Source organism: Octopus bimaculoides, chromosome 3, assembly GCF_001194135.2.
Source record: "Octopus bimaculoides isolate UCB-OBI-ISO-001 chromosome 3, ASM119413v2, whole genome shotgun sequence".
Lineage (NCBI taxonomy): Eukaryota > Metazoa > Mollusca > Cephalopoda > Octopoda > Octopodidae > Octopus > Octopus bimaculoides.
The window spans coordinates 158,328,835-158,339,829 of NC_068983.1; the positions used below are offsets into that span (position 1 = coordinate 158,328,835).

The window sequence follows — 10,995 nt, forward strand, 5'->3', positions numbered from 1 at the left end:
CATAGACAGTATTTTACGTAGGATATGGGCAGTTCCCATGAGCACTATCTTTTGAACTTCAGCCATTTTGGGGTTTCCTGGTATCTGAGCTAGGTAGTAATCAGCCCGTTTCGCTGTCATTTCGTCCATGTCTACGTTTTGAGTTCAAATTCCGCAGGGATCGATTTTGCCATTCCGGAAAGGATCTTTCCGGTTTGATAAATTAAGTACCAGTGAAATACTGGAGTCGATGTAATCGACTAGCCCCTTTCCCCAAAATGTCAGACATCGTGCCTTTAGTAGAAATGATTATTATTATTATTATTATTATTATTATTATTATTATTATTATTATTATTATTATTTAAGGATTGATGTTACTCCTCCTGAAGGTAAAGGAGCAATAAGAAGAGTGTGACTGTTATTATTATTATTATTACTATTATTATTATTATTATTATTATTATTATTATTATTATTATTGAGTGAGAGAGAGCAGTGCGTGCCATCAAAGTGAAACTGGGGTTAAATATACGAAGCCCAATATACCCATCTTGACTACCCGTCTGATAAGGGTACACCAGGTACATGCATAACAACTATATGTGCACGACATGATGATCTCATATCAAGACAAACAGTGCACGACCTTGCAGGTGAGGTCCCAGTTAGAATTTTCTTCAGGCCGAGTAGCCCCTCCCGCTCAAAAGGTCCCTGAATAAGGGTTGTTTAAGGATGTTGAACGAAACACTCATGTTTCCAAAGGTAGATTGTCCAAACCCCAAAGAATTCTCTCAACACATGGCTATGATGCTCCCCCACTACTTCTGCTCGTGATCAGAGATGTATATATCGTCAGCCAATTATCACTATTATTATATGGGTTCAAATTCCGCTGTGATTAACTCTGCCTTTCATTCTTTTGTAAACAATAAAATAAAGTACCAGTTAAATTCTGAGGTTGATGGTATCGATTAACCCCCAAAACTGCTGCGCTAAAATTTAGAAAGTGTTAAAAGCGGCGAGCATGCAAAATTATTAACGTGTCGGAAAAAAAGTTTAGCGCAATTCCCCTCAAAATTGCAGGCCTTGTACCGAAATTAGAAAGAATTATTAACAATGCATCGATTTTGCCTTTCATCATTTCAGTGTCGATAAAATAAGTGCCAGTTGAGCACTAGTCGATGAAATCGATCATCCCCATGCCACGGAATTTCAGGCCTTCTGTCTTTAGTAGAAAGTAATATTATCATTATCACATTATTTTCGCTCAGTAAAGTGGTAACCTGGCAGAGTCGTTAGCACACCGGGTGAAATGCTTAGCGGTATTACGTCTGCCGCTATGTTCTGAGTTGAAATTCCGCCGAGGTCGACTTTGCCTTTCCTCCTTTCAGGGTCGATTAAATAAGTACCAGTTACGCACTGGGTCGATATAATCGACTGGGCCCCTCCCCAAATATTTCGGGCCTTATGCCTAGAGTAGAAAAGATTATTTTTCGCTCAGTAAGGCGGCGAGCTGGCAGAAACGTTAGCACGCCGGGCGAAATGCTTAGTGGTATTTCGATCTAATCGACTGGCCCCCTCCCCAAAACTTTCGGGCCTTATGCCTAGAAAAGAAAATATTATTTTCGCTCAGTAGTTGTGTGATTCTGTCGGTTTTGTTCGCTGAATAAGCCGCTTAAGATATTCCAGCGCGTAGTTTAAGATTCTAGCTGTACCCAGGAAACATGCTTTTTGTAGTGTCACGAAGTTAATTGTTATGCTGATTACAGAAAGTCATTAGGTGATATTTGCAGACACTGTACCTACTGATCCTATTATCACTGGAATTACCATTACCTCCCTGCAGTTCCAAAGACTTTTAAATTCCTTCTTTAGATCCTGGCACTTGTTAATCTTTTCATTTTCTTTTTCCTCCCCTCCTGTGTTGACTAGGCAGCATAATCTATTATCGTGCACGTTCTAGTTTCTTTTTCTTGTATAACGAGAAGCAGTCTTGAAAGTTACAGATCCTGATCATATTCGACAGCTTTCATTGGTCTACGTTCATACCATTGTTTTACATGTTTTAGAGAGGATGTTTTACATAATTACCACTGTATATTTGATACAATTGTTTTCAGTTATGTTCTGTTTTAGCGTCAGCTTCTTACAGTCAGACAGCCATCCAGTACCTATTAGACGGCTCGAATCCTATGAAATAACACCGGTTAAAGAATTTCTGGTTAAAGAAAGGTGATCTGAAGAAAACAGAAAGCTCTGTAAAGGCAGTCTAAGAAAATAAAGACACAAGTATTCACAAAAAACAAACAAACAAAACAAAGCAAATATCATACAAATAAGGTGGATACGCCTCCACTATGTCGGTTATGCGGCGAGAGAGAAGAGACCGAAGTTCAATAATGCTTAGCGGTATTTCATCCGTCTGTACGTTCTGAGTTCAAATTCGGCCGAATTCAACTTTGCCTTTCATCCTTTCAGGGTCAATAAAATAAGTACTAGTTGAGCACTGGGATCTATGTAATCGACTTCCAAAATTTGGAACCAATATTAGCCTGACTTGTCCATACTACTTTCTAATTTCCCCTTTGACTTGTGTGAATGATACCCCTAAATATTTCTCAGAGTGGTTCTGGTCTAATTCTCAGTTCTTGCGTCTAAATTAATGTTCTCAGTTTTAATTATTTTACGCCTTCTTACAGTAGCATTGACACGTTTTTCTAGTCTGATACTCGTTTATATAACTTAGCTCATTTCATGAAGTTTTAGTAGATTTTCCAACTGGGTATTATACCTTGTAAATATTTTCAAGTCAACCATATAAAAATAGTTTTAGAATTTTGTCTGTAGCGTTTGCCGCCACCGGTGGTTTCGTTCAACAGATTTGTTAATGGGGTCTAGCCACGAAATTAAGTTGAAGGGATAATGAATCTCCCTGAAAGATTCTTTTCCTTAAGTATGTAGGCCTGCTTTTTAATTATCTTTTCTTTTTCTTCTAGAGATATCATTATCAACCCACCCCTCTTTTTTGATATGACATGGTTGATGTATTTTGTTACTGCAAGGGCTGCTAATAGAGTGTCTCCAGTATCCAACAGTGTGATATACTATCAAATACTTTTTGGTAATCAATCTATGTTAAAGTTTCTGTTCCTCTGTTAACTGTTTTCTGTAGTAGCCCGACAACCACTAACTGTTCTTTACAGCCGTGCATCATTTGATAGCGCCTATTCTGCTCCTCTGGTAAAATATTATTGCTCTCCTGACGAATGGGTTATTTCAAATTACGGAAATAAGGGCTTCGTGTGTAATTGATAAGGGAGTTACAGGCCTATAGTTTGAGGGGTCTCTGGTATTTTTTTGTTTTGGACAATTAGCAATGTTTTTCTCTCTAGTATCTAATTGCGTTGATACTAGTTTGTTTCCTTGACGTGTAGTATGTGCCCGTCGGATTTTCGTTTTCATGCAATTTGACCGAACGCATAAATCTATGTCTCATCATCACAAATGATGATGATCCACATGAAGTCCGGGTTGTAGTTTGCACAGTCTATCATATCCTCAGCGATTTCCATGCAGAATTGCTTCTGATGCTCCGACAAGCACCGTGGGGGCAAATTTTGAAACTATTATTATTATTTTAGAAAGTTAAAGAAGTGATTTTAAATTCTCAATCGCAGAATAATGCTAATAATATAGCCTGAACAGAGAAAAATGTTTATATTATTAGCATTATTCTGCGATTGAGAATTTAAAATCACTTCTTTAACTTTCTAAAAGACATTTCAACGCTTCTAAAAGCAAACTTCGTTTGTTTATTTACGTTTTTCGTAATTTGAATTTAACATATGAGAGCGTCTCATAAAGCGAGATTTATATATCTTAATTTGCAGAGGAATTTGTAGTGGGTAGTTTAGCTTAATCGGTCAAAGCATCGTGACATGTAATCACGGGGATGTGAGTTCGTGTGCACAGCTAACCACCTACACTTTTCTCTGCAAAATAGGGATAGTTTATCCTGTTCAGGCTATATTATTAGCATTATTCTGCGATTGAGAATTTAAAATCACTTCTTTAACTTTCTAAGACATCTCAACGCTTCTAAAAGCAAACTTCGTTTATTTATTTACGTTTGTCGTAATTTGAATTTAATTTATTATTATTATTATTATGGCCTTCAGCCGAAGAAGCCACGCCTGACTTCGGCTCCGTATTTTGTTTCCGAAAATCGGCATTTTCTGTCATTTCTAACCAGGGTGGAGAATAAAGGATCCTTCTTCTGCTGGTGAGTTTCTTTTTTTGTTAAACTTCCCCCTATTTCTCGGAGCACTTATCAAATTTATTCCATTTTTATCTCACGTGGAAAAATTTAGAATTTTGCCCAATGGCAACAGCAAATAGTTTCGAGGGAGTTTCAGTCGTCGATGAGAGAGGCGGAGAGACTGAGGAGTGTCTTGTCACAAAAAATGAGGGAGAGTGACAATTCTTCGACTGTTGGCATGACTACAAGACAAGCAAGCAGACGTAAGATGACTGTTCCAATCACAGGCAACAAACACTGCGACACCTCCGCCACCATCACCTCTGCCACGACCACTATGAACAACAACAGCAGCAACAATAGTAGCAGCAACAACAACAGCAACAGCAGCAGCAACAGTTGCAGCAACAGTTGCAGCAACAGTGACAGCAGCAACAGCAGCTGAAACAACAACAACAGTAAAGCTTTGACAGGAGAGAAAAATAAGTAGTACAGCGACAATATAAATGATTTTCCCCCACCCCTGTTAGCAAGTAGCTTGGCTTCTTTGGTCAACGTTATGAGCATCACCCCAAACAATAGCGTCTCTTTGGCTCCGACTAATACAAACAACGACAGGAACAACAACAGCAGCAAAAACGATATAATCAATACCAACAATAACAGCAGCGATAGAAACAACTCCTTTGCAGGAGTAACAAAATTGCAGGAGCAAATCTCCCTGGAGGGAAAACCTGCGTATTTCAGTGAAGCAGAAAAACTCGTCAATAGAGGGGATAGGAAAACCAAGCTTGCTATCCCTTCAGATTTGATAGAGATTTCCAAAAGGACCATTGTACACAGATGTGTGTCGCTAATGGCGACGAAAATTTTCAATGCACCACACATTCAAATAGAAAAATGCTTGAAGGGCATTTGGACTGATATTGATTTCCTCACACGAGGAAGACAATATAGTTCTGTGTTCTGTGGAAGTAAGGTTCATCACAAAGGCACTGGCCTCAAAACACTGAATGGTCCAGTGCAAACACGAAGATCTTCCCGCATACCTTGGAGGGTGGGTAGTGAAATTTAAAATATCAGGTGTGCCACCAGAATTAGACATTTGGTGGTTGGTTGCGTGTGCTGTGGTCGAAGGCCAGGATTCGCTTCTATAAATTACAAAATATCGGAAGGAGAACTCGTCCAGAATCGGGTTGGAGATTTTGATCCATGTAAAACCGGAATCCCTGGACAAGGTTCCCGACCTTATCGAGCTGCCCAGCAGAGCACGACTCCATGTCGTGCTGGAAAGCAGAAAGCCAAGGTGCTACACTTGTGGGTTTAACACATTTGAAGACCCTCTGTACACAACAACAAAATGGAACTCGAGGAACGGCGGCTCTGCTACCACCATAAGAAGACCAAAAGCTACAACAACAATCAATGCAGCAACAGCCATTAAAACAACATCTTCAACAGCAGTATCCCAACACCACAGTGGCACCAACAACTGTAGCGGTGGAAACAAACAACGCCCAACGGACGACACAGATACACGATGTACTCCCGACACCTGCAATTCAGAAGCCTTATCATGCGACGAGGAGGAATTGAATCCCCCAAGAAGGACTTGTGTTTGGGAAAAGTGGAAAAATAGTTCAAGAAAAGGCCATCTTAAGCTGAAAGTGAAAAGTCAGGACGAGAAAAATTCACCTAATCCATCAGCTACACTAACAACAACACCGACACACTCACCAGAATCCCAACAACAAAACAATATACACTCATTCAACCACAACTACAACTACAAAAAGCACCAAAACAGAAACAAGAACAATTCGTACAACTTCCTAGAGAACCCGAACGCCTCATCAACGTCACAGTCGTTCGCAAGAGCAACAACGAGATGATGCAGGAAGCAGGGAAAACACAAATATTCATACAAAAGGAGTAGGGTTCGACGAACTTCTGTCGAAAACTCTCCGTGACAGACAGCTGATAAAAACTGATACAAACACATACCTAGAACTTGAAAAGAAAACACCCAAAAGACATTGGGCCTTTTAGGCTAAAGCTGGATAAAAGTACTTTAGGAAGGCTCTTCATTAGTGATAATGCGTCAGACGAGGCAGCTGAACCAGCCGACCCTCTCAAAATCCAAGGTAAGTGACCTTCGATTTTGTTTCTCCGATAAACATGGTCGTTTTCAGAGTGGGATGTGTGAAAGTTCGTGGCCTGGAATCAACTTAGAAGCAAGGTCACTTGTTAAACGACCTCAGGTCGCTCGATTTAGATGTGACTGCAATTAGCGAGACAAGGATTACTAATGCGGAAGCACTAGCATCCATTTTCAATAACTATGATAGATTCTCATCATGTGACCTGTCAGATGCAGGCGGTGGAATAGCAGTGCTATTCCAAAAATCCTTAGAACTCGAGGTAAAGGCAATCTTCTTGGACTCGGGCGGCAGGTTGATGGTCCTAGATGTGAATGGTAGCGAAGGTAGCGCCCTTAGACTAATGGTCGTCTATGCCCCGACAGAGACTGGAAGGCCAGAATGCTTCTGGCATCTAGAAATAATTTAACCTCGACAATTTTTAGTTTTATCAATTTTGAATATATCGCTCCTGTTTAAAACCTCTTACCTACTTGACAATTGCATTTCTAGATATGCCTTGAAGGAAGGAGTACTTCTTGGACTCGGTGGTCCCTACTGAGATTTGTGGCTTTCACTTCTTTGATTACGCTCATTTTTAGAGTATCATAATCAGTCTCACCTTCGATGTTTCCAGGTTTTAGATTTGTTTCACATTCCTTCCAGTTCATATTTTTGTCTATAGTGTTCTGGTTTGATGCATTTTGCTCATCATTATACATTCCTACGGTCTGGGTTTGTTGTCTTTCGTTGTTTACTTCGTTTTTATTTGACATATTATGTCTGCCTTCGTATTATACAGTCCCAGTGCTTGTGATATTATTTGGCACTGCTGTGTGGTTACTATCTATGTTTTCCTGATGTATTTTTCATTTTAAGTGTTCTATTTCTATTTCTGGTACTAATCTTTTTTTTTTTTTGCTTTTTTTTTTTGGCTCCGTATGTTAGCTAGTTTATAAGGGTTCATTGCTGTATCCAAATCTTTATCTAGGTATTTTTTCCTTCCAGATTTTATATGTTTATGTTGTGTTTTCGTTCTATGGGTAGAGTACTGCTGTAAAATAAACATGTAGGACTAAAATATGTTCCTCACGTGTCCATTTATGCTTTTTTGATTTTATTTGCGCGACATGAGGAATAACGTCGGGCCTTTTAATTTGATGGTCACCATTTTCGTAGGGTACCGGTTCGTTCATTTCTGGTGTTAAATGGTTTTGCACGTGTAGTTTTTCGTATTATTATTATTATTATTATTATTATTATTATTATTATTAGTATTATTATTATTGCAAACCAAATTCAAAAACGAAATATTATTATATAATTTACTCGGTACTTCAATAGCAATGCTACAAACGTAAGTTATCTTCGAAATTCGCTAGAAACTAAAAACTATCCACTCTCGTGTAGTATTATCTAGTATCTTACGTACAGATTAAATTTTAGAATGCTTTCAACAAATTATTTATTGTTGCAAGGTTTTATAGTTTAAAAAGATTGATTACAATTAGAAGATATAATTAGATAGCTAACAATTAGAGGATTTAATTAGATAGTTCGCAATTATAGATTTTAATGGATGCATTATGCCCGTAATGCGTTACGGGCGTAATGCATCCCTTACTCGTCACTGAAACAAAAATAAGCGCTGATAAGAGGGAAATAAGAGGGAAATGTAGGCTACCTGTTAAATTGCCACACAAGATGAGAATTTATTTTACTTTGTTATCGCTGTAATTATAGTAAAGTTCTCCTCACGGTAGGTTATAGTAAGCCACTCAGACTCCTTTTTCTTGATAACTACCAGTGCTGTTAAAACAAAGCACATCAAATAAGAGAGCCAGGTTATATGAAAAGTAGTTTAGTAGTAAGTTTAGTTATTTATTAAAGTGATCAATGTTTGAAATTTAGAGATGGAAAAAATTGTTTTGTGATAGCCATAGCTTCAGTATATTCTGTAATAATTTCAATGATTGTTTTTGAGAAATATATTCTGATGTCTTACAGTAACATTTACAGTTGATTAATTTTATATTTTAGTTTACTGATAGGCTTCCTTGAGTGTTGATTTAGGTTATTACTGTATATTTATGATGAAAAGACACGTTTGTGTTAATCACTCGGACTGCTTTTGTTACGTGTGTGGAAAATTTACGCCAAAAGTTCAGAGAAATAAGCTTACAAAGAAATTTTCAAATGCTTACAAGCTTTACTTTGGGTGAAAGTTGGGGACCAAGTTAAACTGTGGGCACCTCATGTTTGTTGCAAAAACTGCTACATAAGCGTAAAAGAAGACGCTAAAGCTATTTCTGAAAAACATAAAATTAAAAATATTCACTTTACACTTTTGTTTTGTGTTTTATTGGTTTTAGAGCTACTTGTCCACCTAATTGCAAGTAGAAGAATTGATGACTTAGCTGGCAGTATTGTGGGTACATTGCAGACTCAATTATCTAAATGTGTTCATGACAGTTTAGCATTGCACGAAAGTACTGATCAAAGTGACACTGCACAGTTGGTTGTTTTCATCAGAGGAATTGATGTCAATTTTAATATCATTGAAGAAATGTTGGACGTGTGTCATATGAAGAGTACATCCGGCAGGGATATAACTGAGCATGTTAATTTACCATTAGAAAAGTTCAATGTTGATAGAAATAAAATTAATTCAATTACAACTGATGGTGCTCCTGCATTAACTGGTAAAAATATCGGGTTTATTACTTTATTCAAAGAAATGGTTGATAATGATTTACTTAGCTATAATTGCTTCATTCATCAACAGCAATTATGTGCTCAAAAATTAAATATGAAACAGTTGATGACAGATATTGTGAACGTTGTTAATTTTATCAGATCTCGAGGCTTGAATCATCGTACATTCTAAGCATACTTGATAGAAGTTGGCAGTGAGTATGAGGACGTTATTTATTTCTCAAAAGTCAGATGGCTCAGTGAAGCAGTAACTTTGAATAGATTTCAATTATTGTTGCCTGAAATAAAACAGTTCATGCAAAACAGAAAATAAAATTTAGATTTTTTAGCAAATGAAGAAGAGTTGAATGATATGTCTTTCTTAACAGATATCACTGAAATTTTAGCTGAACTTGATTTGCATTTACAAGGAAAAGACCAGTTATGTTGTTCAATGTTTGAGCGAATAACAAGTTTTACTAAGAAATTAGAACTTTTCATAATGCAATTGAAGGTTGGAGAAATTGTACATTTTCAGAATTTATCTAAAAGACATGAAGAATTTCCTGTGAACTTTGAAAAATACACTAAATTATGTGAGACTTTGTCAGGAGATTTTACAACCAAAATTTCTGACTTCAGAAAGATAGAAACTGAACTAAAATTGTTGAGTGCTCCATTTTCATTTATTTATGTGGAAGCACCAGTTAAATACCAACTAGAACTCATTGAGCTTCAAAGTAGCGAATCTTTGAAAACTTATCATAGAGAATATTCCCTTTTTGTCTTTTACAAGAAATTGCATTCTTTCAATGAATTTGATCAATTTGCCAATTTAGGCACAAAACTATTGTGCATGTGAGGTAGTACATACTGCTGTGAACAATTCCTTTCGTGTATGAAAAACGGTCAAAACTGTTGAAAGAAATAGGCTGAGTGATTGCCATTTGACTAACATTCTTAGAGTAAAGAATAGTACCATAAAAGCAGATATTGGGAATGTCATAGAAGGAAAGCAATGCCAAAAATTACACTGATTTTATTTTGTGTAAATGTAATTTCATTTTTACTGTCAATAGCACATTATTTGGTAGTTAGATTTGTTATTAAAAATTTTATTCACTATATTTTGAACTTTTTAAAAGTTTGTATCTAATTACTTTTGTGGCCCGGTAAATATACTTAGATTTATAATTTGACTCACTAGGAAAAAAGCTTGGACATCCCTCGGTTATACCAGTTTTACATATTAAACATTCTCGGGAGCTGGTACGTAAGTATCAATGACTTGTAGGGATGTGGTATTTCGTTATGTAACCATTATATAATATAAAGTATATTAAACGTCTTTATAAGTCAATACTATGTTCTACTATGTTAGCAGTACGCTTTACATCACTCGTTAAGGTTTTCTCTAGAGTTATTCTATAGAAATTATCGCCAGCCCTGACTTTTCTTACGATGTTTCGTATCCGAGACGTCAGTCTTGCAACATTAGCTGAACAGGTTTTTACATTTAGTAAATACTTTCCAAATGGCATCTGCACATTAGCTTTTTTTTTTCTTTTTTACTAAATAGGGTGTTATAAAACTAATAGAAAGGTCTTCTGCGGCCACGTGTTATGGTCTTAAAAATTCTAAATGGAAGTTACAGGTTTGTAGAAGAGAATCTACGCAGCCGTGTGTACAACTATATATATAGCAGTGTTTTCTACATATGTAAAGATTGTATACAATTGTGTAAGTGTATGAAACGTTGTGCACATCTGACATCTGTGTTTACAATATACGCGTTTAAAATACAAACCATGAAATGCATTCAATATGCAAAACATAATTCTCCAACACACACACACGCACACGCACATATACATATATATATATATATATATATATATATATATATATATATATATATATATA

At 36.7% G+C, this 10,995-nt stretch overlaps 2 protein-coding genes across 2 annotated transcripts; both read left to right on the top strand.

The window, feature by feature from the left end:
• The first annotated feature begins 4,799 nt into the window (after positions 1-4,799).
• On the top strand, positions 4,800-9,265 carry LOC106872346 (general transcription factor II-I repeat domain-containing protein 2-like). The gene is made up of 2 exons (XM_014919304.1): positions 4,800-5,214; positions 8,751-9,265. The coding sequence occupies exons 1-2, from the start codon at positions 4,800-4,802 to the stop codon at positions 9,263-9,265; spliced, it is 930 nt and encodes a 309-aa protein (XP_014774790.1).
• Positions 9,266-9,445: 180 nt separating this feature from the next.
• Positions 9,446-9,934, top strand: LOC106872347 (general transcription factor II-I repeat domain-containing protein 2). The gene has a single exon (XM_014919305.1). It carries the CDS (start codon positions 9,446-9,448, stop codon positions 9,932-9,934), a length of 489 nt encoding a protein of 162 aa, XP_014774791.1.
• The last annotated feature ends 1,061 nt before the right edge of the window (positions 9,935-10,995 follow it).